The sequence below is a fragment of the Tenebrio molitor genome, chromosome 3 (assembly GCF_963966145.1).
Source record: "Tenebrio molitor chromosome 3, icTenMoli1.1, whole genome shotgun sequence".
NCBI classification, from domain to species: Eukaryota; Metazoa; Arthropoda; class Insecta; order Coleoptera; family Tenebrionidae; genus Tenebrio; species Tenebrio molitor.
The window spans coordinates 29,530,326-29,557,282 of NC_091048.1; the positions used below are offsets into that span (position 1 = coordinate 29,530,326).

General features: G+C 45.8%; 3 protein-coding genes and 1 non-coding gene across 14 annotated transcripts in view; 3 read left to right on the forward strand and 1 right to left on the reverse strand.

Moving 5' to 3' along the window:
- Drak (Death-associated protein kinase related) overlaps nt 1–17,561 on the forward strand; it is a 36,271-nt gene extending 18,710 nt beyond the window's left edge. The window contains exons 2-5 of one of the 2 annotated variants that reach the window (XM_069041324.1): nt 15,429–15,889; nt 15,952–16,198; nt 16,259–16,479; nt 17,465–17,561. In XM_069041324.1, the coding sequence (XP_068897425.1) occupies nt 15,429–15,889; nt 15,952–16,198; nt 16,259–16,479; nt 17,465–17,490 (955 nt within the window). In that variant the 3' untranslated portion in view covers nt 17,491–17,561. Of the gene's footprint in view, nt 1–15,428; nt 15,890–15,951; nt 16,199–16,258; nt 16,784–17,464 lie in introns of those variants that run through there. The other variant, XM_069041323.1, reaches the window with a different exon arrangement.
- Nucleotides 17,562–17,646: 85 nt separating this feature from the next.
- Nucleotides 17,647–26,029, forward strand: Srrm234 (Serine-arginine repetitive matrix 2/3/4). Of its 7 annotated transcripts, none has more exons than XM_069041284.1 (10): nt 17,649–17,797; nt 17,910–18,158; nt 18,209–18,313; nt 21,923–22,228; nt 22,281–22,337; nt 22,933–23,092; nt 23,727–23,782; nt 23,840–25,099; nt 25,149–25,328; nt 25,577–26,020. In XM_069041284.1, exons 2-10 carry the CDS (start codon nt 17,920–17,922, stop codon nt 25,812–25,814), a joined length of 2,601 nt encoding a protein of 866 aa, XP_068897385.1. In that variant the 5' UTR covers nt 17,649–17,797; nt 17,910–17,919; the 3' UTR covers nt 25,815–26,020. The 7 variants fall into 7 exon arrangements, with proteins under 7 accessions (XP_068897391.1, XP_068897385.1, XP_068897386.1 ...); XM_069041285.1 differs by having other exon boundaries at nt 25,606–26,019; XM_069041287.1 differs by having other exon boundaries at nt 25,585–25,606.
- A 237-nt stretch (nt 26,030–26,266) lies between these two features.
- TRNAV-UAC (transfer RNA valine (anticodon UAC)) lies at nt 26,267–26,339 on the forward strand. Its single transcript has one exon. It is a non-coding gene; the product is annotated as a tRNA-Val (tRNA).
- A 97-nt stretch (nt 26,340–26,436) lies between these two features.
- The window catches only part of IP3K1 (inositol-trisphosphate 3-kinase-like protein), a 36,527-nt gene continuing 36,006 nt past the window's right edge, over nt 26,437–26,957 (reverse strand). For all 4 annotated transcript variants that reach the window (XM_069041304.1, XM_069041305.1, XM_069041309.1 and 1 more), the window contains one exon: nt 26,437–26,933. In XM_069041304.1, the coding sequence (XP_068897405.1) occupies nt 26,847–26,933 (87 nt within the window). In that variant the 3' untranslated portion in view covers nt 26,437–26,846. The remainder of the gene's footprint in view (nt 26,934–26,957) is intronic.

A 26,957-nucleotide genomic window follows, 5' to 3' on the forward strand; every position in this document is an offset into this window, starting at 1 on the left:
CGCCCTTTCGTTTTTTACCGTTTTCCGTGTGCGGTTATTTGCGGCGGATTCCTCCGCAATTAGTCTGGCATCTGAGCGACTCCTCCTCGTCGCCGTCTCTCACGTCCTCTTCGCACCGGAATGCGGCTCCGGGACTAATCTAGGATGTGGAGTCGCGCGCGCGCGCGCGTGTGTGTGTGTGCGAATTTCAGGTTCACGCCGGCCGCGTTATGTAAAACGCAATTATCCGGTTAAGTTTAGAAGCGCCGGAATGAGGGGCTCGTGCCAGCCATCCTTTGTATAATTAGACGGCAGAACGGCGATGCTATGCGGGGCGATCGTTTTTGGAACGACGAAAAGGTCGAGATGATCGATTGATAAACGACCGAAACAATTAAAGTTGCCGGGGGGAGACAAACAAGGCGTGGGGGGCGGTTGGCAAAGTGCTCGACCAAACAAGTGGGTTGTCCGAGACGATTATCAAACGGGAGATCAACTGCAAGACGATTATCAAAACGCTAGATCGAGTAATTCAACTGTCAAACGTTACATCGTTTGGATTAATGACAACCGGAGACGATTATCAAAATGACAGACGATTGTCGAACGCCAGAACATGTAGATGACGATTATCAAACGTTAAATCAAGTAAATTGGTAACTCGCGACGATTATCAAATGTTGGATCCGCTTGGATTTGAAATTGATAGAGTAAGACTCGATTATCAAACAGACGATTGTTAAACGCTGGATCACTTGGATTGATAATAATTGGACGATTATCACAAAAACGCCACACCGATTAAACGGATCATCTGAGTCAGTTATCAAACCATGAATCGCAAGAAGACGATTATCAAATCGCTTGACCGATTGGATAATGACAGACGATTAACAAACGCCGGATCGTTTACGCTGACAACCGGAGACGATTATCAAAACGCCACACGATAATGACAGACGATTGTCGAACGCCAGAACATGTAGATGACGATTATCAAACGTTAAATCAAGTAAATTGGCAACTCGCGACGATTATCAAATGTTGGATCCGCTTGGATTTGAAATTGATAGAGTAAGAGTCGATTATCAAATAAACGATTGTTAAACGCTGGATCACTTGGATTGATAACAATTGGACGATTATCAAAAAAAAAACGCCACACCCATTAAACGGATGATCTGAGTCAATTATCAAACCATGAATCGCAAGAAGACGATTATCAAATCGCTTGACCGATTGGATAATGACAAACGATTAACAAACTCCGCATCGTTTAGGCTGACAATCAGAGACGATTATCAAAACGCTAGAGCAATTAAAGCAGTAATACGAGACGATTAAAACGCTGAATCACTTGAATTGTAAATCGATAGAATAACAATCGATTCATTCCTGAAACTATCGATCTTAGATTGGCAAGTATTGGTAAATGTGATCATTATCAAATGTCATTGACATGGCTGGTGATGATATTGATTTTCAACTGATCACAACTGCAGTTATTTTAAATTGAGAGAATTCAATCGCCGACTCAATTGATACGGTAGAAATCAGTTGATTCATTTGATACTGTAGAAATAATTTCGTCGATAATTGATAATTCGTTTTTATTGAAGACACGGACGTTGCCGTGTGATGTTAAAGAAGTGGTCCGGAATCGACAAACCAAAACGAGATCAATTGACTCATCGACTATCAGCGTATCAATATCAGGATCATGACAATAATAAGAGACCGGCTCTTGCATTTATGGAGACCATTGTAATTTGCGAACCAACATAAATTAAAACTACAAATTTGCATAATAGCTGAAAATTGATTTGACATTTAGAACGAATCTTAAATGTTACTCGTTTTCGTAACAATTATCAACGTTAACTGCACAACAAGAGAAACTTGAGCAAGACGATTGGGTTTTTAATCGATTAATAAGTCACTTAACCTCATTGTCGAGGGTTTTATTGGAATTGTTATCAAAGAAAAAATCTACGCAGCTACAACAATTGGATTTTGTTCATTATCGCGCGCGTCTTATCAGCAGTAATTAACTTTGACTGACGTCTGTGAAGGATATGTTTCGTTCATTTCGGACAAGAGTTAAAAATAGAAAATCGTTATCAGATCGCGATGGATACATTGTTTGCAATTAGGAGATATTTTGGGTGGGTGTCACGCTTCGAAAAATTTTAAAGCCCAAGGTGATTCACGGCGTGATATTTGTGTTTTGTCAACTGAAAAATAAATAGATAATCACGCGTGTTTGTTCGATCCGGTGTTTGGTTATTGATTAGTCCTTAATCGATGCTGCGATCTTTGCGCAATCGTCTCCCAGTCGGGTCGATTTTATGAGTAATCGATCGAGCGGTCACAAATTCGTTTTTGATAATCGATCGTGGGCAGAGCCGGCCGCCCACGTGGCGCGTCAAATACTTCGCGTCGCGGGGACCGTAACGGGGTTGAAAAAACGAGGTCCTGCGGCACGCACTCCACGTGGGAAACGAGTCCTGGACCGGAGCCAAACATTCGGTCTCGTCCTGGTGATTTACGTGTTTCGGGCGCGGTTCGCAAATCATAATTGATGGTTCACTTTGGAGCGTGCAAGAGCCGTTTTCGCTTCGGAATTCGGGCGTCGCCGACGCGGCGAGATTGTGATCGGTGGCGGCGCTCCAGATAGCCCCGTCCCTCGGAAATACCAGCGCATTCCGGCGAGAAGAATCGATCGGCAAACGCGACTAAATTTGGAATTGAGTTGTGTTGAACCGTTCGTTGTCGAACTTTCCGGCCGGTTTTATTTTTAGGTTTTTTCGAGAAGGCCCCCGGAAATTCCACTCCGAAAACGCTTTGTCTCTGGGAGAGCTGGCGCGAGCGGGCGTGGGTCGGTTCTCAATGACAAAATGCAAATCCCGGCTGGGTCGCCGAAATAACCAGAAGAACCAGACGCGCGAATCAGAAGCGGTGTCGAGGAGCGTGTCGCATTTGTCGCCGCTAATGGGCGCTTGTAGCCGCGCCACGTTGACACCTCCTCGACGACGATTTTTCGCCGGCGAGATTTTCCGTTGCGACATTACGACCGGCGATAAATTAGAAAGTCCGGTCCAGATTCGTAAATCGCGAAAGTCGTAAATTTTCATTATGCAAGAGGAGGTAGGCGCGTTCGAAATCAACGCTTTTTGGAAAGAGATTCCGGGGACCATCTCGTCGACATAAATAACAATAAAGCGCCCATATGGCGAGACCCTCGTGCCCCCTCTCGTTTTGTGGGAAAACAAACAGCCACGGCGGAGCTTGGTGGGTGCGAGGGGCGGATGCCGTCGCCGGTGCATTACAAAATCGCCTTATGATAACGACGTTGCGGTTTAGAGGAATTACGTAAATGCGAATTATGCATGCCGAGTTTGCCCAATTTTTTTTTAATTGTTGTTACATGCGCAGTTTGTTTGTGAATTATATAAACGACCATTGTTGCTAATGCGTTTCCCTTTCGCATGGGCGCGTGTATCAACAATGATTTAATACGTGTGTGTGTGTTTATGGATATTGTTGCGAAAATGTCGACGGATTTGTTGGATTTCGGACGTTTTTCGCATTTTATCCTTTCGCCAACGGTTGCGGAACCGATGGCGATAATTGGATTGTTAAATTGTCAGTCGAGATGCAGCAACAAGGTAAAAGATTCGTAATTGTTCTCGCGTGGATTTGCCGAAGTGGGAGCCAGCACCGTTTTGTTCGACTCCATTACTTGACATTTGAAAATTTGTCATTGAACTGATGCTCTTGCCTCTAATTTATCGGTATATTCGCTAGGTTATTCTAACGAAAAATAATAACAGTAATAAAAGTAATAATAACGTTGCTTGATTTATTTCAACAGAAAGCTGCTGCAGGTATCTCTTCATGTCAAAGAAAAATAATAATGCCATTTTTTTAAGCAAAATCATTTAAATGGTCCCTCTGGTGGGTCGTATCAGAAGACGAAATTTTCAAAATCTGAAATGAAAATAATACATATATTATTCAACGAGTGAGAAAGTTGGCCATTTCCATGAGAATGAAATTTGCGACCACGAGCCGTAGGCGAGTGGAGTGTCATTTGGATGGAAATGACCAATTCTCACGAGTTAACAAGAATTTTTTATAATGCGATCGAGCGACGTTCTGTCGAAATTGAGATGAAAAAAGAAAGAATTTGAAAAATTTTACTACCGACTAACGAACATGTCCGAACCGCACGTGTAACCACTAATTGAGGTCACTTTTTACCGTGTTTCAGATAAAAGCGCCATTACTCACGAGGACAGTCAATTAATTTTTCATTAAACACAATGCCCAATTACATTCATAATTTTCCATCGTCCGGAATTTTTTGGGTATTTTTTAAATTGTTTTTATTTAGAATTTTTTTATCTGATTTATCACGTTACTGTTGATTTTCTTATCTCAAGTGCCACTTTCGTATTCTTATCACACCACACGCCACGAACTGAATCCAATCGAGAATTCGTGGAACTTTTTTTTTTGCAATTTTACGTCACTCGTTCTTTATGGGTTTATTCTGTTAAGGACGTAACCTACAGGTGTCATTCATATTTTTTAGCACGCCACGTGCCACGAGCGACCACTTCCTTTACACAGAAGTCTGTAGAGGTCAGTAACTTCCTGCAACCCCCACGTGCGTCCGTCGACGCACATGACACGTATATGTCACTAAGTAACGGTACCGTTGAGACAATACTCCGGTATAAATAATGAACAAATGGTGACAATCCGACGTTTATCCGAGCGCGCTAACGGCTGTCCGTCGTCCACGTCGACCATCTGCTCATCGACGTGCCGCGGTTGATAGAACCGCGGTTTTTCGCGGGTTTTCGCGGAAAACTCTGGCCAGGGTCCAGAGGCGCTTTTCCACCAGGAAAACGCTTGGGTTAGGTTGCGGCTCGGTCGGAATTTGGCACTGCCGACCAAAACACGATCAAACTCCTATAATTAGCGTCGCGGTCGCGCGAATCGGAAGCGTCCGATTTATTAAAGAAAACGGATAGGTTGCGGTGCTAATTTCGACGCATCCTTTGAACTGTTGTCTTTTACGGATTATCCGGCGCGGAATGCTCGGCGCGTTCCTGAAACGGTGCCAAAATACCTGAGGTTTCCAGGCGGACGTAAACAATCCGAGATATCCGTAAGGGGTCCGGACGAAGGGGCCCCCTCTTCGGTCAGAGGTCGTCGACGACGACATCCACTTTCTCCGCGTTACATGCGCGCAAATTTCGGACTTTCGCCATTATCCTTCGATTTTTCGTTACGACACGACGCGGCGATCGTGATTTATCTCGAATCCTAATGAGTAAAAGTCCGAGGAAATGGTGGGAACGGATGAGAATCGGTGCTGGTACTTCCTCGACGAGGCGACGATGATGCGAGCTAGGAAGAAAATCGTACCGAGATGAAGCAACGCAAGCTCGGTTTTATTTCGTTGGATGTGGCGACCTAGAATGACGGGTACCACTGTCGGGACAATGGTGGCGGAAGTGGAATGGTTTGGGATACTCTCCTGGTATTGGTGCCGGTGAAAAAACAGAGAAAGTAGATCGTTGCGAATGTTTGAACGTTTTTTCCAAAACGGTGCCGTTCGTCGAGGACAACAGTTCCTTGGTGTGGGTATTTCGGTACGATAATGACCCAAAACACGCCACCGACATCGCAAAGGAGCTATTTTTTATGGCACGGTGGAAACGGCCATTGGAAAGTCCTGACCTCAGCCCAGTCGAGAATCTACGGGCCGGACCGGGTGGAATTGGAAAGCTGCAGTGCCAAATCTCGATTACGTAAGGTGTCCGTTTGGGTACTCTTCCTGACAGATTCGGTAACCTTAGACCGTCTCTCGGCAAACATCCCGTGGCAAATTTGTTACGCAAAGTTACCTTGCGCTGGCCTTGCGTCTGTTTTTTTAACGGCTTTAATATTGTAAAAGTCATATTCCGTTTTGTTTTTGTTGGCGCGTTCGCAACAACGTGTGTTAGATGTCAACCGACTTAAAAGTCCGCCGTCGGTCGGTAGTAGGTACCGCCGCGGCCGCCATTCTTTCGCACCAGCACAAAAACTCGACCGTCCTTGAGGAATTCGGTCCGCGAGAGTGGTACCTCTCGCGTGGTGGTCGCAGTTCCAGTTCCCAAAGTCGGAATTTCGAAAAAGACATCCGAGTGCGAGCGCGGTACCGCTCGGGGCAACAGCCCCGCACGGAGCCTCTCTCGGTCCGTTATTAATTGGCCGACGGTAACGAGTTTCTTTGATGCTCCTGGAAACCGAGCCGCGAGACGGATGTTCGCTGTTACGATTCGCATCGTGTCGGATATTTTCCCACGGCAAAAAAATAATACGGTACGTTTAATGAACCCGAGACGAGGCGGTTTTCGTGACGCGGACCTTCTAACCCAGAAAAATCCGAAAAGCGCGGCGCCGGAGGGAGATTTCCGCGCATTCCGCTCTATTTATACGGAACGTGAGCGTCTCGTGAATGCGTAAACACGAAAGGATGTCGACGCCCTGCGTCTAGACGCGGCGCATCTCCCATTCAGGCGGCGCCGGACGTCGCCCCCTCCAAGCGTCGGCACGCGCCGCCGGCCGATCGCGACGTTTTCATTGATGGTTCGGAGCCAAAACGATTTTCGGGATCAAAGGAGATGTCCGTCGTCGGGGAGGAGGTTATTGCGGATGCGTAATTGACGCTCGTTCATGTCGGTTTAATTGGTCGGCGGGGTTTTACGACCGAGGATTTTGTGCAACCATGGGGAGCAGCTCGGTGTGGAAAAAAAAATCACAACCAAAGCTCCGGATGGTCTCCTCTTGTACTGGCACACCCGAATCGCGCCTCTACCGTCTCCTAGAGGGAGTCAGGCTGTGACCGTCGGCGCCTCCCATATGGTGCCAATCCGACCGAAAGTTTTGGTTGGTCGTTACGCAAAGCGTTGAAAGGCTGCTAAAACCTTGTCATCAAATAATTACGATCAGATTTTTTCGACAGTGTGCCATTCTAGAAAGTCAAATTTATTATGTATATTATATCATCCACCTGTTGGTCGTTTGTTGCGAAATTCGCGGGCGTGCTTTCTACGCTAAACCAGGAATCAAGATCGACGATTTTGAGCGAAATCCGCCCACGCAATCCGCCATACCGTTAAAAGGATTTGCATATTTCCACTTTATTGTGACTTTTCTCGAGCGGATTGACCGTTCAATGGCCGTTGGGTGTCACGACGGCGCGAGACATCCATTTGTTCTCATTTCCTGCAAGGTTCAACTTTGCGCATCTGTCGTGTCTGGATCGCGTGCTCTCTCCAATCTGGAGTGTCGGCAGGAAACGATCGAAGGTCGAGGGTGGACTCTTCCAGACGGTTGGGATCGCACGGCTCGTTTCCCGCCTCACGATCAAACGGAAAGGATAACGAGGGGAAAATGGTTAATGGTCCGCGGTGCGTTAGGTGCAATTTTGAACCTCCGAGCAGATGCGTCCGTTCCACTTGCCTCTCAAACAATCCGCGGCTTCCATCAGTAATTTATGCGCCTTAAAATCCGATTTAGGTACTCATCGCGCGGTCACGATCGCAATAACAATGAAACGAACGTCTCCGCGTTTTTATGGCTCATCGAAGAGGATTCTCTTTCTTTTGATCGCGACCGTCCATGAATGGGATGTCGAAACGTCTGTCGCATCTGCGAACCGAGCTCCGGTAAGGCGATACTCCAGCTTCCGGCAACGCTTAGTTCACTTTCGGAGAAGAGCGCGCCTTCGCGGAACCCGGCGTCTAAATAACCGACACTCATCATCCATCGCGGCCGCGAAGGCGATATTCTCACGCGAGGTTGTTGGCGCGCGTATTCGTGCCTCGGGGCTAGGTCACGGGCAGGGGTCAGCAGCGGTAACGTTCCACCGGTCATCAAAGGAGACTCCCCGGGTCTCCGGAACGCACCCCGGAGGATAATTCGAGGTCTGGGAGGCGGCAATTACGTCTTCCGAGACGCTCCGGGAGTCGTGCGGCACGACGGTTTCCCGTTAATTGCCCAGGTTTCTGGAAGGCGAAGACGGTGACCACGGTTTTGGCCTGTTGGTGTCGACACCCGAGACAAAAAGCCGCGTCGTCTCGCGTTTCGCGATCGCGATTCGCGCAGCACCAGACGGGGAGCAGAGAGGTTAGTGTCCTCTTTGAAAAATGGTCGAATTTGTCGCCGCCGTGGTCGACATCTCTCGCCGACATGACATCTCACTTAACACCGTGTCGGTACGAGCGATTGCATGTTCGGCATCTCGAAAAGAGCACACTTTATGTGCTTCGCACACATGCGGCGTGCCTAATGGCTTGTCTACGGCGTACGCGGTACTACATCATGTTCTTTATGTTATTACGCGCGGCCGGAGGCTGGATGGTCCGCGGCTCGAGGAAAAATCACGCACCTGACGAAAATCTCCACGTGGTCGAGGTAAACGACACGCGGTCGTTTGGGCGGTACCACGCCCGGAAATGTGACAAGTTGACCGACTCGAAGTGGGAAGTGATCTGGCGCGGATTTAATCCGAAGGGTGGTACCTGGGTGCCTGGTGTTTCCACGAAACGGTACGACCTTGTCGCGTCGCAACTCGAGACCGTCCAGCGCGGCTGTCGGAAGGTCTTATTCATGAGAACCACCCACGGCGTGTGCATATCCATACATCTCGAGATAAGCCCCCCCGACTCCCATGTAAACACTTATCAACTCGGTTACATCTAGTGTTGTCGATCGCACCGTCCTTTTTCGATGGTAGTACGAATTGACGTCGGTACCGCCTGTGTGGTCGTACTGCATCTAATTACGGCCGTATTTGGCCGAGAAAACTCCTCCAACGGCGACTTATAGGTGTTGGGAATGCGTGTGAACGGATGTATCCGATAATAACGTCTTATTAAAATTTCTAGTTTTATTACACGTCCAACCGGCCGGCATGTTTGCTCTCGGACCAAAAAACAACCGTGTCGATTATCGCGAGACGAAAGAAACCGTTTCGGTCCTCCCACTTTGTCGACGACGATAAATTTAAGGGCCCACGATACGCAAACGCCTTTTCTACGCTCTACACTCTTGATATCGTTGTGTGAGCGGGTTATTGATGTCTTCCTCTGTCCGAGATAGTCAGAGCTCGCTGGATTTGGACCGGAGTGCCACAGGAGACCTTCCAGGACCCACTCTTTTCCGATAGGAAAAAAAGAAACTGGACGAAATTGTGGCCAATTATGGTGCGGCGGGTCCTGCGGCAACGCCGTGTGCACCACAATACAAGATTTAGCGCCCCTATAATTACCCATCCGGTTGATTTATCGGTTTGTAATCATAGATAATTTCGTATTTATAAGGTCGCGGATAATCGGAGCTGCTTAGGCGACGCCAATTACTAGATTAGTCTGATGCGTGAGACGACCAGACGTTGGAAAATACATACATAATGACCGGCGGCAATTAATCAAACCCAAGCCATCACCGTGCCTCTTCCTCCGACTACCGTAAACAAACAATTACGCAAAAAATAAAACAACACTAGATGTGATTGTCTCGGGATAGCATAAGGAACCGGCGGTCGAGATACAGTCAGCTTCCAAGGACGATGTCCATATAAACAGCGTTGTGCGTTTTACAAATACATTTCGAGACATAACGACAGCGCATGGTGATTTTTAATCGACGGGCGCCCACGCGCGCGATTTTCGCCGTCGACACGTGGCTTCCGCGCGGACGAAGCGGCGGGCATGCCGAAGGATGGACGCGCCGGACGCTGCGCTTCAGGATGTGGTGGTTGAAGCGGCGATTAATAATAAGCGATCGATATCGAGAAATTGAGCGAGATTGGTTTAGCCCACACTCAAAAAGATCGTTCGATGATTGCGATTCGGCTCGCGTTCATTAATCTTCGACGTGAGGAGTGTAGCAGAAAAAATCTGTGGGATCAGTTCTGCGCGGCGCGGCGTCGTCGATATCCGATCGATATCGTTTCGCAACCGGCGATCGAACACGAGGACAAGTTGGGACAGCGAGAGATGTCGTCGTTCCGATTTGGGGACGCGATGGGGTCACCGGTGCGTTTTTATCGCCGCACGCCCACCATCCGCGCGATTTTTTTCGACCGCTGCCATAAACGTACTCCTGCGAGGTGCCGTTCTTCGGCGGAATCGGCGAAAATTCCATGGGCGACGGGTTATTGGGAAATTACCCATATACAGAATCGGCTTGGATAATGTCGCGCACACCCTCGGCCGACGAACCAGGTGTTGCCCTAAATGGGCAACGGGCCATTTGAAATTTAGATCGCTCCGTTTTCTCAAGGGCTTCCCCGAAAGAGTCCGCGCGCGGAATTTCCCGGGAGTCGTGCCGAGTCCGGCCAAATATGGCGAGGGGGCCACCAAAAAAAAAAACGAAAATTATGGTCGACGATGACCGGTCGATGGTCGTTTGTTTTATCTGACGGCGCGATCGTAAATCGCGACGTTGTGGTGTCTGCGAGAGAGGAGGCACACACCGGTACTTTTTGTATACATATAGCGGTATGGCAAAAATTTTGGCGGAGTTGGAACTGAGGTGCCGATGATCGTGGGCAAGTTTTTTTGGCTGCTCGAACTCGAGAAACGCTAGCACGCGACGTACTCGCGGTGATCATTTTGGGATGGAGTTTTGCGAGTGTTGGCGTATTTTGGAGAGGGTCGAGGTTTGAAAGGCAACTTCGCATTTCTTTTTTACGACCGACCCGCCCGTAAATAGTCCGCCCGGATAATTCCAGGTCATTTTCGTATCTGGTTTGTAACAAGTTGACATTGACCCATCCTCGACAATAAAATTATTACAAACAAAGCCATTGGCAAGTGCTGTAGGCGGCTGCTCCAGTCGAGAATGATAATGAACAGAGATTTTTGTCATTCCGCCGTTACTCATCCGTTTTAATCGTGTTTTACTATAATTAATACATTTTATTGTCCAACAAGACACCTTCTAATTACAGAACAATATACCATTAACTCGAAAAATATTCGTAATGTATTATAAATAGGTGTCACATGAATATTGATGATGTTAGTGAAATTAAAAGGAAAAATGAAAATAAGAGTTGGACAAAACGTTAGCAGCTTTAAATATTTATTCAAGAAAACATATAAATATGAATTTCATTAAATTGTCGGCGTAGGCAGGTTCCAAAGTCTTCCAAGCTTTATTCAAGGCATCAAAGAGGTCCTCTATATTGCTATAATTTCTACCCCAAATTTGGTTGTGAACATAATCCCAACGATTTTCAATTGGGTTTAGATCGAGAAACTGCGGGGGCCAACGCATACTACGTAGTACCTTTAATCTCTTCTTCTCCAAACCACTCTTTAACAGCTTTAGAAGTACGCTTGGGATCATTAACTTCTTGAAATTCACAAGTTAATGGCAATACTGTATCAACGTATGACACTAAATAGTTTTTTAAAATATACCTTACATACCATATGACTACTCGTGACGTCTCAAGGACAAATATTCAAGTGTTACCCTAATAACTTCTGTTTCAATCTGAAGTCCTTGCCTAGACTTGGCATGCTGGGCTATTTACCTTAAAGGTACAGTATTGGTCGCGTTTTTGGGTAAATCACGTCATAGTTGGTTGGTAGCATATTACGGCGCTCACTGGTCCACATTTTACGCATGGCATTTGAACCGTTGGGGGATTTCTGTCGCCGCCCCCCGCGGTTTCGTTGCAGTTTTTTGCAAGTCTGGCTCGGCAGACCCGCCCTCTTCCGGGGTGAAGGTTCGCGAGCCTTCCGGCAGCGCACGGCGTCGAAGAGCCTCCGGACCGGCGTTTGCTCGCCAAGGTCGTCGGAGGCCGTCCTCGGAAGGATCTCCGGCAGCCGATGCGGCCGGCAAGAACGGGTTTCCTCGACGGCATCAGCACCCGGTTTCCATATTCATGGCCGCCCGTGCACATCCGCATACAGTGCGGCGCGCGCGCACGTATAAATAAATGTTTGTTGTGTTTGCGGCGGAGTCGGCCGTAATGAGGGACCGGTTCGGTAATTGATTTGAGCGCTTTTCACGATTTACCACAAAAATGTCGATGGCACGCGGTGTCGTCTTTTTTGCGCTCGACATCCGAGCATCGGAGGTCGGCGACACTGAGCCGATGGAAGTCGCTGTCGATCACGGGGGTGGCGCGAGGCGGCGACCGGGAGCGACATTCTTGGCGGAGCGGTCGCGGCGGACAATGAAAAAATCCTAACTGTATCGCGGATCCTGTTTGTTGACATTTGCCCTCGGCCAATGTCGAGGGCTTTTTTCTAGCGGATTCCATAATTCGGTTTTGTATAATTAAATTAAAATTCTTCGGCTGGACACGAATCTCAGACACGGAACAGATTATTTGTTTGACGGGAATGCGTGGTGGACTCCTCTAATGAGCCATCAGCTTTTTGCACGCTCATCAACAGTTACAATTTTTTTACGGTAAATTGCAAATTTTCGCTCATTCAACCTGTTTTTGTTTGTTCCAACTCGGACTTCTTTTTTTACTCGACATTTTATCGTTTTGTTTGTTTTTTATCACACAAGGTAAAGGAAAAGTACCGCATAATAATTAAATTGTGCTGGTGGAGCACATTTTTGTGTGCAATCGAAAGTTGTTTTTACCAGTGCAACAAACAACTTTTCTTGTTTTCAACCCAAACTCGAGTTGTTTTTCAAAAGACGATCGCCAATTCTACAGCATCATCACAACTTCCTGGCCAGCTAACACCTTGATTTTTTGTTTCCTTTACTTCCGGTGCAAATCGTGTTCTTCTCGCAACACAAAGAAAAACGTACCGAGAAATCGAGAATCGAACCCCCCCCTGGTCTTCCATTTCTCGGGCAGATGCTCTCACCTAACCGTCCAGACGAGCGCGCCCCCTACACGTTTTTGTTTCAACACAATACAGTGGCAGATGGTCAGCTCGAAGTCCCGATTTCGGTCCAATAGAGAATTTGTGGTGCATCAGATCCCAAGACTCGGATTTGCATTTTAACTGCACGAAATTGGACACCCCTAGAGGCACCAATTTAATATGGAACTTCCAAGAACCACCAGCTCATTGTTGGGCAATTAATTGAGAACATCTCTTGCGACTGGAAATTATTTTGGGAATGTGCCAAGGACGTGTCAATTTTTTTTTCTCGAATTAAATGATTAATACACAGTCGCAAGATGTTTTTCAATTAATTAGTTTTAAATTGATTTTTTTTTTGGACGAAATCTCGTAATTGCAGTGTCATAATCGATGAAATATGTTCTCAGAAACCGTGTGGGTTTCCGTTTGAAAAACAGAAGATGATTGCCGCACCGGCGCAACACAAATCGTATTGATAAACAGTTTTGTGGTTTTTAAAAATTTTGTATTTTACTTCAAAAGTGACAAATTGACAGTACAAAGCGACGTGAAGTTATCGGGGTTTGTTGGAAAAAATAGAGTGCCATGAATTACATAAACAAATGACGTTCGTAAATTGCTGGAAATTGCTGTTTGTTGTGAGTTTATTCAATAGTTTCAAACAATAGATGTGAATCAGCAAATAAGCCCCCTTGTTTTTTTATAACATTCCTGTGCCATCATAAACAAATATAACATCAAATTACCGGTGACTTGTCATACTCGATGTTTTTCATTGGAAGATGTCATTTTCACCTCGATAATTCGAACTCACAATCAGTGTGACACTTTATCGATTCGGATATTTCTGGGGAACGATAAACTTCTTCTGCCCAATCGACATGTTGGCATTTTTCACTTTGTTTTCGCGTGCATATTTTAAATCCGAACACGCGTGGGTGGTGGCGCTGCTAACTTCACTCCGATTTTGATCGCTCCAGAAGTGTTCCACGTCGACACGAAAATTTCCAATGAAGATTTCATTTCCATCAGAATAATTCGAGTTCGTTACACTTTCATCTATTTTTTCGCAAAACACTCAACACTTGGACGTTTTCATTTGAATTTTGGTTTTCGTGCGCACCCGAGCGGGCCAACTTGTTGCCAACTTCGCTCGGATTTTGACAGCTCCGGGCCGATCGTTGTCACACGTAACAAATTTTCAATTAAATTAGGAATACGAATGCACTCTCGCGTTTTCGTTCCGGGTCCGGTGTTGTGTTGGTCCATTAACATAATTTTTTTGCGGGAGGCGTCGAAAAAAATTCATGTAAATTCATGGTCCGCGGCCGACTTCGGCGCACAAGAGATGTCGCCGGCAAAAAAGTGAAATTTATCACCTTTCGAATAATTTCGTGTAAATAATTAATCACAAGATGAAGTCATTCCGACTGCCCAATTTCAGCACCGTGTTTACTACTGTACCGCGATGAATTATGATTGGTGATTGTGTCGTGTCTAACGACACGATTTTGGGGAATTTTTTCCGAAGAAAATTATTTATTGGACAATAAAAGGCGTCCAAGGAGACAACAAAGTCGTGTGTACAGCACAACTAGATAATATACAGGGTGATCGTCGATACACAGTCAAGAATTTTTCTCAAATTCAGTTGTGCAATTCAGCAGATCAAGTTTATACTTGATAAATAGTTATACTAAACGTTGTGCAAGTTAGCTAATCCTATTAATAATTGTAATGACTGTGATAATAACAACATAACAACCAACACTTTCTTACTTTTACTAGCGGAACAAATGAAAACAAAGATTTGGAGCGTACGTACGACCTCTATTAAACGTATTTATGTGAAAATTTTAATATTATGACCTGGAAATGTCGACATGTCACTTTTTTTTTGTCTAGGTTATAATCGTAAAACCTGCATTGTGAGCGTTGCAACTGATAAGAACGATTAAATATTTAGCACAGAATGAGTAATCTGATAATAAACATTATTGTTATAATGCGATGTGACAAAATTGTTTTTGTGGGCCAGCGTACTTCTATACTGCGTTCGTTTTAGAAATGGGGTTGGCCGAGAAGTTGCTCGTAAAGAGCGAATTTGAAGGTTTCTGTGTTTATTGTGGCTTAAGATATTAAGTAAAGGTTTTTTTTTCATTTTCATTTCATCGGTCCAGTTGAAAAGTACACATCACGTGGTGTGGTGCCCAACTGGTTATCACGTAAATTGCGGGACCGCCTATGTACTTCTGGATTCGAACGCGCTCCGAACTCTTCTCCTCGATGATGCCTTGTGGTGTGTAAAATTGGTTCTTATTCGGCGTGTAACAGTTTCCGTGTTTCGCTTCGCTCCGACAATACCAAAGCGGCTCCTAATAACAATGATTTATCTAACGGTTGATCGCGTTCTGCGTTTCCCGGTGTGTGCATGTACGGCTGCTTGGCGGAGTGAATGTCGCCCATTCACCTTGAAACCGGCGACCGTTTTGATTATGATAATTTTTTTGACACTATTTGTTGTCCGTTCCGCAGGGGCAAGTATGCTACCGTCTGTCGAGCCGTCCACAAAAAGTCCGGCGTCCAGTACGCCGCCAAGTTCGTGAAGAAGCGCCGCCGCAACCAGGACCAGATGAAGGAGATCGTCCACGAGATCGCGGTGCTGATGCAGTGTTCCTCGACGGACAGAGTGATCCGCCTGCACGAGGTGTACGAGTCGGCGACGGAGATGGTGCTGGTATTGGAGCTGGCCGCCGGCGGCGAACTCCAGCACATCCTGGACGACGGCCAGTGTCTGGAGGAGGACGAGGCGCGGAAGGTGATGAAGCAGATTCTGGATGGGGTGGCGTTCCTCCACGAGAAGAACATCGTGCATCTGGACCTGAAGCCGCAGAACTTGCTGCTCTCGGTGCAGGACAACTGTGATGACGTCAAGCTCTGTGATTTCGGGCTCTCCAAAGTGCTGGAGCCCGGCGTCAAAGTACGGGAAATAATAGGTGAGCAGAGGGAGAGAGAAGGCGACGTGGTGGAGTACGAGGGTGGTGTTTGTTCGTTGCAGGTACTGTGGATTATATGGCACCGGAGGTCCTCAGTTACGACCCCATTTGTCTGTCGACGGACGTCTGGTCCATCGGAGTCCTAAGCTACGTGCTCCTGTCGGGGTACACGCCATTCGGAGCCGACGACAAGCAACAAACCTTCCTCAACATATCAAAGTGTGACTTATCCTTCGAGTGCGACCTCTTCGATGGCGTCTCCAAGACGGCGACCGAGTTCATCAGGAGCGCCCTAGTCACGGATCCCAGGTGAGCCTCGGCGCGTCGCGACGTCGCGACTTTCCGCTGACTGATGTTTCGTGTCGGCAGGAAACGTCCGTCGGTTCGGGACCTCCTGGAGCACCCGTGGATCTCGTACAAGGCCAGCCTGCTGCCGTCGCTGCCCGCGAAGACGGCGGAGGCGGCGCCGACCACCAAGTCGAGCTGCGCCACCAGGAGCCTGGCCTGCATCTCGGAGACGCCGAAGTCGCAACGGAAAACATTTTGCTCAGAGGCTCTGACCGGAAGCTTTGCCGACTCGACGACAGTTCGTACGTACACTGTATCGAGTAACTGCCTTTGTCCGCAATGTGGAACGGCTTGCCGCCACCTCACACCCACACCAGTGACCAAAACCACTATCACTGTCGATAGAGGCATTCTATGTTAGCCAAAGTTTTCGTATTGTGCGAGCGAGCCCGAAGAGGTTTCGAAACAAGTGATTGTTTCATGTGCTTGGGTTATGTACATTTTGTAGTTTAAGTTACGATAATTTATGTTTTATTGCTTCAGTTTTTTTTTTCTTTTTGTTTATGGTTAGTGTACCTAAATAAAGTATTCTTTTTTTGTTGTGTATATTATTTTTTTCATTGAGGTTTGTAGCTCGTCACGACTCCGTCGAACAGATTCGCCTCGCACAATTTGTACATAGTTATATCACTTTTGGTTGACAACGAAACCGATTTTGTACTTCGGACCGATCTGAATTTCTAGAGTCGCGGCTCACCAAGACTAGTCAGATTCTGCTGCACAGATTGGCCTTTACTGATCGTCGAAAGTCGTGCCTAACAATTCATCTCGAAGTAAAACTGATCGCACCACCGAGTGCTCTGTTGACGTTTCCATATTTTACTCAGGAAAAAATTCTTGTGTCGACCGCAAAAATTTTTCGTGCAAATTCATTAAACGACCGTTCGCAGCTTTAGTAAATTTGCACGGTGGAAAGGAATTTTACGAGCCAAAAATGTAGTTCTTATCTTTGTTACGAGGGGGCCCCCGACCCGGCAACGTTAGTTTAGTAGAGGGTTGGAAGTTGCCGCTTCGGGTGGACCCCCAACTCTGTTCGAGTCTCGGTTTTTGTAACACACCATTGATCATCCACGTTTTTCTCTCGATCGAATCCACTGGATCATCATGGTGGTTGTGAATGTAGTGATTGTCTATCTGTTCATGTAATATCACTAAGTTAAGCTGCTGCTGTTCGCATTCACACCTGTTCAATAAAGATTTTTTTTTACAAAGCATTGATTTTTTCAGATCAAGTGGACGATCACTTTACCTGACACGAATTGGTTGTACAATTTACTATTTATTAAGTGTAAAATCGTTGTAAGAATAAATTTGGACGTTTTGACGTTGGCGCTTGTTATTACCAACCGAATTACCTGTCAAAATTATGACCAATGGGATTTCGAAGTGGTGGGACGCGCAGTTTGTGTTGGCAACTCTGCGATTGAAGTTGACATAAGCGATAACAATTTCCACAGCGAAGTTGAACGTATTGAGGAAAATATTAGGAATAAGTGTTAAAACAAGAGTGTTTTTGTGTTTTTTTCTGCATGTTGAAAGACGGTGAGGGCGTGTTTGTGCGTGAGTATCTGCGGCACACTAGATTGGTGTGCGAGAAATCGATAGGAGCTTGACACAGTTTTTGTGGAGCAAAACCGCCCCCGATGGCCTCTCACGTGACCGTTCGTTTCAGGTGACCGATAATGTACAACGGGATCGGTCTGACGACCCCCAGGGGGTCGGGGACTAACGGGCACGTCCAGAGGAACTGGGCCCTGGTGAAGCCCCGCGAGAAGGAGAAGACGTACAAGAACGAGCAAGAATTGGGCAACTTGGACGCCGTGACCCACCGACAGCCCAACCAGGAGATCCTCGACCACGAGCGCAAACGCAAGATCGAGCTGAAGTGTGCTGAGTTCGCGGATATTCTCGAAGAGCAAGGGTGCGTCAGCGTCGTTGTTGCAGCGAGAGTCGGCTAACAGTAGGTTGCAGTTTTTCGCAGGAGGCCATCAACAACAAGGTGGGCAACTACCGGAAGCTGCTGATGGGCCAGGGCGGCAAGCTGGAGCGGCCGACCGGCCAGTGGGGGCGCCCCTCGTAAGTGTTAATTCCGGCGTCGGCGTTGTTATTTCCGCGATTATCGATCGGGATGCTGCGCATCCGCCTCCGATCGTCTCCCCTCAGTTGGCGGCGAGAGATGGTGGCGGTCAGACGCGGCCACCCTCACTTCCACCCGCCGAAATGTGACGCCTAAGCCTAGCGCGACAAAATCTGATATGTCTTCCATAAGCAACCCAGTCTTCCAGTTTTTCTACGAGTTTTGAGCGTCCAGGCTCGCCCCAAGTGTGATAATAATCCTTCGCTTCCGCGTTGATCGTTGTTAGTTTTACGGATTTCCGTGCGTGTGGTTTTTTGTGTTATGACGATGTTCTACTCGGCACCGAGGCATCGGTGTCCGGTCGACGAGCGCGTCATCTTCGAGAGGTTGTGGCGCGGGGCCTTCTGCCAGGCTCTCGGCACCAAGCACGCGAGAGCGGCGCCGAGGAGGCAGTGCTGCTGCCATTGCCACTGCAACTCGGAGTTGGCGTCGACCGGCGCCTTCTACGTCAGGCCGACGCAGCCCAAGAAGACGATGAGGTCGGTCGTGAGGTAAATCGATCGGAAATATTCCAAGCGAACACAATAGCGCCGAGATCGCGCATATACAGGGTCGACCGGAAAAAATACAGATTGCGTCATCGGATGGCGGACGTGACGTCCGGCGATGTCCGACGACTACGTAATTAGCGAAGCGCGGGACGTGACGACAGATTTGATTTCTTTCAAGATGGCGGTTCTACGTCATTGATTGAACAAGTGGCTGCGTTGTTTGTCTTTCGTGTTGTGAGATTTAAGATTAGTACGTTGGTTACGGCAATTGTGATGATTACGTGACTACTACAAAAAAACATTTTTTTGACAGTTTATAAATGGATCCAAAGCATACTAGATCTTTGGACAATTTTCTACAAGTTTTATCGTCCTACGTGATGAGAAGCCAAAAAAATACGATTTCGTTATAGATTCTATAATATACCAGGTGATTCCAAAATCATATTTTGTGTCGTTCAAGTTGAAACGAATTTCTAATTTTGATATTGACATTAAGTCACTTTCCTAACCTTTCTTTTTTTATTTTATAAAAAGTGACACCATCTTTGTGTAACCTTCTCTGAATAAACAGTTTTTATGAAAAGAGTGAGTGATCCAACACTCAAGATGTTCATACCGTGTTATTTTCCAAATTATTGTTTTTTTTTATTTCTTAAATATCTTGCCACAAAAAATCGTCTTTTTCGTTATTGCTCCCCTTTTCCAAAGTGGTGAATGATCAAGTTAAAGAGACACTTTAACTATTGGTAAAGACGCCATCAAAATATCTTCAGTAATTCTTCAGTTATAAGCGAACAAGTGATACATAAATACAACGTGTCTCAAAAATAAGTACATTAATTTTAACTGGTAATAGAACTCGTTAATATCAACAATATGTTTAGATATATTTTTTTCCTAAACCTTGTAGTTATCCAATGAAAATTATTGAAAGATTTGGCACAAAAAACAAATGCAAGAAAACTTTCACTTGTTTCTTGCGAACTTAAGTAGAGCAGCTAATTGCTACGCCCGTTGCTGTAACCTATAATGATAAGGGTGGAAGAGAAAAAAGAGAATCATGTGGTAGATATTAAAGGAAAATAATTTTAATAATGAATATTTTAAACCGACCCTAATGAATCGCCAATACCCAGATAATCCGTAAAAATTCTCAAGAAGTAATTAGAGTAATCAGAAATCACTAACCTTTACAAGAAGTTGCACGGAAATTCTCTAGAATCGAGGAGCACTCCCGACGCTTCACCATACACCAACACAATATCTATGTATTCACTACTCGTAAATAAACTCGCCATTTTCACAAATTTTAGCTTAAATGACAGAATCAACACGTAAACATCTGCCTTGTGCAGTCGGACAAAACTAACTAAAAATGACACCTCGGCCGCAGAGCGGAAAAACTATTCTAAAAACACAATGTTTTGCCTGGATTTTACAAAAAATATTACATCACGGTCACTGTCTTTGGGTCAAATAATTAGAAAATGCGAGTAAATAGACAGCTCATTAATTTATGGGGGGGAAAAATACTGAAATTAAAATTATATTTCGAAAAAAAAATTAAAATTAATTTATTTATTTCTGAGACACGTACATATATTCAAATTTTGTCTTTTATTAAATTATGTTAACCTAATATTTCATTTAAGCACTGGAAACAGAGATTTTCTTATTATAATAATTTTTGTCATCTACATATGTATTTATATTTTAAATTTTTTAAAACTTACTGTATATGTATTTTTATTTTTTACATGTGAAATCTTGTATAGACAAACTTCGAATCTTTTGAAATTCCGTTGTTGCTTTTAGCTTCTTACGAAACGGCTTAATTTTTTATTTTTATAGAGGACACCTGTATATGTATTTTTACCAAAAATTCCAAACCATTGGTATTTTTTACAACTGGAGATCAAAAGTGTTTCAACGTCAATGTCGATTCGTTGCTCCATTGGTTGCATACATTTTTGATTTTTAGTTATCACAAAAAAATGAAAATAAAATAAAAATGTTTCGAGAACCACTCGGTAATTTTTGGAATTTCTAAAACAAATGTAAATATGTAGATGTTTTCGTTTAATAGGGTTGGGTAATACCCTTCAATAAAACACAGAATATGATTTAAAAAAAAATATATTTAAGTCTCACCCTGTATATGCACATTTAAATTGTTTTTTGAAAGGTGCAATATTAATTTGATCCACTTATAATTTAAGGCGCAATCAATTTTCAAATTATGAAGTGAAAAGTGTCATTTTGATTATATACTGGGTGTTCAAAATTAATTCATTTTATTCCATCAAAAGTGTGGGCTAAAAGGACTTGTTATAAACCCTAAGCCGGTCCTGGATCGGCTTTCGGGGCCCACGCCCCTCGCCAGAATAAATATGCAAAAGATACGATCTGGCCACGTCATTTTTCCCGTTTTCCGTCTCACTTTTTGGGCCACGCCGTATATTCATCTGGGTTAGCTTTTGGCGATAAACTGTCGCCGCCTCGAACGTCTGGCGGCGTCTCAAGCCGCTTTCGCGTTCGAAATCTGGCCGCTAATCCGGTAAACCGCTTAGTTCGCCGCCGCCACCATCTCGCCGCCCCCAATTTTGTCGTTCTCGATTCCCGTTAAAACGGATCGATCAGCTTGATCGTCGGCGACGATGCACCCGCTCTAGGTGTCCGACGTTCGGGGCGGCTGCATTAGTCACTCGCCCACCCCCCGAATGCCACACCGCAAGGGGGAGAGTATTGATCTTGCCCGGGTGTAGCGCGTCACAAAGGTCGGCTTATTCGATCTAGGCGCGCGTTTGGCCGCAGTCGACGCTTTTGTTTGCACCGAACCAAAACAAATACGTTTGTTGTTGATTTTTTTTTGGATAAATTTCGGCACGGGTGGTATTCGAGACGAGCAGTGACGTCTCATCGCATCGTGTTGTGACATTGTAGAGCGGGCCGCGAGATGGTTTGTTACAATTACGAGTCAGATTTGGGCCAGAAGTAAAGAAGAGTGGTAAAAAGGTGACGGTTTTTTTGATTTTGGTTTTTGTTTTGTTACAGCGTGACCGAGACTCATCAAGTGGCCGAGGCTCAACAAGAGAAGAACGCTCGACTGCGCGAGGCGTTCGGTATTTCGGAGTACTTCGTCGACGGGAGCAGCTTCGATCCGGACAGGGAAGCCAAAGAGAAGATCGCTCGCTCCAACGCTATTCAAGAGAAGGAGAAACAGAAAGCTCTTGAGAGTGCGAAAGAGAAGGAGAAAGAGAAAGAGCCGGAGAGGTACGAGCTGGTGCACACTCCCAGTCCGGAGCCGGTTCCGCCGGAAGTGAAGAGCGTTAAGAAGAAGAAGCGGAAACGTAAAGAGAGGTGCGTGAATTTTTTTTTTTTGGCTCACTGTTTTCAAATTGATTTTTTGCAGCTCTTCCAGTGAAGAACCCAAAAAGAAGAAGAAGTCGAAGAAGCGAAAAAAAGAAAGGTAATTTTTGGACGGTTGGGTGGTTTTTCGTTTCATAGTCGTAAAGTACTAGTTGGTCAAAATACCCAAAAGTCCGAATCTGAACACTTTTTGGACGTTGGGGATTTTTGATATTTTTTTCACATTTCTTCTTTTTTGTGATTGTGTCGTATTTTTTTCTATTGTTTGTTTTTCCTTTGGTTTTTTTCTTCAAATAAACGTACCTTAATGTGTATTTCCTCGTACTAATTCAATGGTGGTATATTTTTTTGCCGTACATGTTATGAAGGCCCTTGTCAGGTAAATGTATGGTTTGGTTTTCTCCTTAATCATTACATGATCTTGCGTATGTCTAGCTCAGCCATTTTTTTGGACTGAAGGTGCGTTCAAGCATTAGAATTTCACTCTAAGAATTCTCGTTTCAGTCAACACCACAGTTGTGTAACTCGCGGTTTCCAGAAACGGAACGCACCCTGCGTTCTGTACGCGGTCCGCTTCGGTCGGCTCTGGTGGCGAGTTCGGTGAATGCGGTCGGTTTCTGGAAACCGGGTGCATCCCTCTAGTCTGTCAAGTCGGAACACGCCGACCGCGAGTCTAATCGGAAATTTTTCTCTAGATCCGGCAAGGTGAAGGACAAGAAGAAGTCGAAGAAGAAGCGCCGCAGGTCGTCGGCGTCGTCGGACTCGAGCGAAGATTCGGACAGCAGTTCGGACAAGTCGGACGACTCGAGCAGCGAAGAGGAGAAGAAGAAAAAGAAGAAAGTGAAAAAGAAGGAGGTTAGTGGTCGGTTTCCGCGAAAGCGCCCCCATAACAAAACGATCTTTTTTATTTGAGTTTTCGTAATTCTCGGAATGATTTCGTTGAGTTCGTGAATTTTTTAGTGCTTTTTCATTATCGTTTCTGTCATATTGTAGACGTTTATTTGGAAGTAGTTTTTGACAGATGACATTTCACACTACGTCAGGGGTGGGGCGGGGGCTCGAACACAAAAATTCTTTTACATTTTTTTTCCTTTGAAAATTGTTCTTCCGTTTTGATTATGCATGAAGGCAAGTTTTTGTTGATTGAAGTAAACATTGTTCTGTTTGAACCTTGCGCATCATTACATAGGATAGCCTGACAGGCTTTCAACATCGCTAGTAAGTACCGGCCTTGGGCCTCTAGCACTCGACTGCATGCTCCCATAATTTCGTAAGAACACGGCAAAGGAACAGCTACAAGAATATAAATTGACGGTAGCTGTCCATTGGTTACAAATATCGCAAAAATATTTGCAACCAAATGTTAGAAATCTCAAGAAAGAAAAACAAAAAACTAGTAGATTTTTGAGTATTTTTTTGACACTTGTGTGTTGCTGTTGTACGCAAGATGGCCGCGAAACAGTCCGTAATTGGATTTTTGTTTGTGCAGAAAAAGAAAACGTCAAAGAAGAAGAAGCATTCGTCGTCTGACAGTTCCAGGGAGAGGTAAACAGTTGGTAGTGCTGGGGTAGTGTTTTGGATGTTATTGTTTTTGTTTTGCAGTTCGCCGGAACCAAAGAAATCGAAAGAGGACAAACGCAAACAGGACAAGAGCAAGGACAAAGAGGAGTCGAGGAACAAGTCGCCGTCTCCGAAGAGGAAGCGAAAGAGTTCTCCTCCGCTTCCTCCACCTCCTCCTAAACATGAGGAGAGAGTGTCGTCGAAGCGTCAGAGGTCCCCCACGCCCCCCAAGACAAAATCGCGACACGAGGAGAGGAGGAGCAGATCTCCCCGAAGGCGCTACTCGAGAGACAGGAGAGGGGGGTACGGGAGTAGTAGGAATAATTACCACGGGAGGTACGACGACGGCAGGAAGCGTTACCACGAGACGAGGAGGTCGCGTTCGTTGGAGTATCGGACGAAGTCGTCGAAGAAGTCGAGATCGCCGGAGCCTCAGAAGGCGAGGAAATCGCGATCGGTGACTCCGAGGAGAAGGTCCAGGTCGAGGAGGAGATCTCCGGAGGTGACGGAGAGGAAGAGGTCGGTGTCCAGAGACAATTCGGAGAGGCGGCGGAGAGGAAGGACGCCCGAGAAGAAGGCGAAGTCGCCCGAAAAGAATCGAAAAGTCGAGGAAGCTCGGAAGCAGCCGACGGAGCAGAGGCGCAGCCGGTCGTCGAGCACCAGGAAAGAACCAAAAGTACAAAAGTCACCCTCACCGAGACCAAAATCCGAGTACAAAAACCGTTCGAGGTCTCCTCGGAGAAAGGAAGAGGTGAAAGAAAAGGTGAGGTCGCTGACGCCGAAGAAGAGTCCGGCGAGGAAGCCGAGCAATTCGGATTCCGACTCGGAGAAGAAGAAGAAAAACCAGGAGAAGAAGAAGGCGGAGAAGTCGCCCAAGTCGAAGAAGCCGCTGCCGGTGGTGAGGCTGCGGTCGTCGAGCGAAGAAGAGCACTTCGGCGACGTCAACGAAAAAGAAGAGGAGGAAGAGGACAAAGAGCTGCGGATGCTGAGGCTGCTGAAGTCGGGCCTGGCGGCCAAAGCTAAGGAGAGTCTCCAGAGGAAAATGCCGAAGCCGGTCGAGACGAAGAAGTCGCCGAGTCCGAAAGTGATCGAGAAGAAGAGCATCGAAGCGGACGTTTTCGACATCAAAGTGCTGCCGTTGAAACGCGACAAGTCGAAGTCTCCGCCGGAGCAGAAGGAGGTGGACAAGGACAACTTCGACATCAGCAACACGAACGGCAAGACGAGGAGCGTCAGCTCGAGCAAGTCGCGCTCCAGGAGCAGAAAGTCGCGCTCGAGGAGCTCCTCCAGGTCCAGCTACAGGTGAGTGGTGGGCGTGGTTACAAATCGTGTGCTGAACCAGTGCTTCCAGGTCGTCGTCGTCGAGCAGCAGCAACTCGAGGTCGGCCTCCAGGTCCGTCTCGAGGAGCAGCAGGTCCAGCTCGGACTCGGACAGCTCGTCGAGCTCGAGCAGCGCGTACAGGTCGCGCTCGCCGTCGATTCCGAGGAGGCACGGCTCCCCCAGCTTCCTGGACAGGCGACGAATCACGAGGTAAACACAGACGTCGTTGCACTCATTTTTTTTTGTTTGTTTCCGATTATTATTCAATCGCAAGTAAGACATACTTGTAAAGTAAATATCTAGATATACTTAGTTGTAACGCTAAATGTCCTTTTTTATTTTTAAGATTGTGTAGACTTGACTCAATAAACTTTCGTTTCTAGTTTGTGTTTTTATTTTGGTTTTTATCGGTTGGCATGGCTTGATTAGCGATTTGGTTGCGTTTGGCTTACTAACAGACTAACAGAGGCTGACCGTTACCGACCAGCGCAAGGAAGAGGCCTATTCCGTATCACAGGCAGACCCCGACGTCTCCCTCGTCGGAGAGCAGCTACAGCGGGAGCCCCTGGTGCTCCCGCAGGAGGTCGACCAGTCGGTCCGTCAGTCCGTCGTCTAGGTCTCCGTCGCATTCTCCTCTCCACTCACCGCGATCACCTTAACTCTAGTGCAATAATAGCTTGGTCACGCTCGTTCTAACACCTCAGTCTTACTAACGATGGATGGAACCCCTCAGAACTAGCCAATCACCATTCTTAACCAACCCAACGGTAATCGTCGTCGGTGGACGTGTTGTTACATGTAACATAATTAGTCTTAAGTGAGATTTTTTTCATCTTTCGATACTCATTTGCCGAGTGCAATTCATTTTCTAGTCAAATGATATTTTGTGATATTTTCGCTGTTAATTCATTTATTTATTTGTCCATTATTTATTGTAGAAAGGAGTATTGTATAACACAAATAAAACTATCCACACTGAACTCAAAAGAGTTTGTAACAACAATAAAGGCACATTCCTTTCCTCCATTTGAAAATAAAAATTTTCTGAAGAAAGTAGTTCAGTAACCGCTCGAAGGAGGGTGCTGCAGCGTTGACCTTGAGAATTAAACGTCACGTGAACTGCAGCGTTAACACCAAAACAGTCGGTTGGTTCCGTAGTGTAGCGGTTATCACGTCTGCTTTACACGCAGAAGGCCCCCGGTTCGATCCCGGGCGGAACCACTTTTTTTTTTTCTTTTCACGCTAACTGATGGATGCTCTCATTTCTTGTTTTGTTCGTTATGAAAATCAGGAGAAGTGTATTGATTGAAAGTCGTCGTTTGCAACAAAGTTTTATTCTAAGTACATGAATATTGAAAAATTATAATTTACATTATACGCGACTATGTACAGTTTCCCATTTTCGGTGGTAACTTTATTTCTTAGAATGTACAACATAAATTAGTTTTTAAATTATAAATAAAAAAACGGTGACTAGAAAATTATTAAATAAGTAATTGTGTAGTGTAGTCGAGTACAAAATTATAAATCACTTATTTACTCTAATACTTTAAATTGTCATAATAAACATTAATACAGAAGCCTTTCGGGCCACAAAACACGAACAGCAATCGAAAGAAAAAACGTTTCCCCAACAAATGTTTGCGATCTTCGTCGAGTCGAGGGCGAGCTCCCGCTCCCCCTTCGACACCTCCAAGTAGTGACAATTTCTCGGTCGGTTGGTCTCGTTCACGACTTGACGCTGACGGCCGGGAGGGTCTTGGAAAACGGGCCTTTCTGCTTTTCCGAAGAGGGCATCTTCAGATCTTCAATCACCTGCGCGAAAAAAAGACGGTCGGT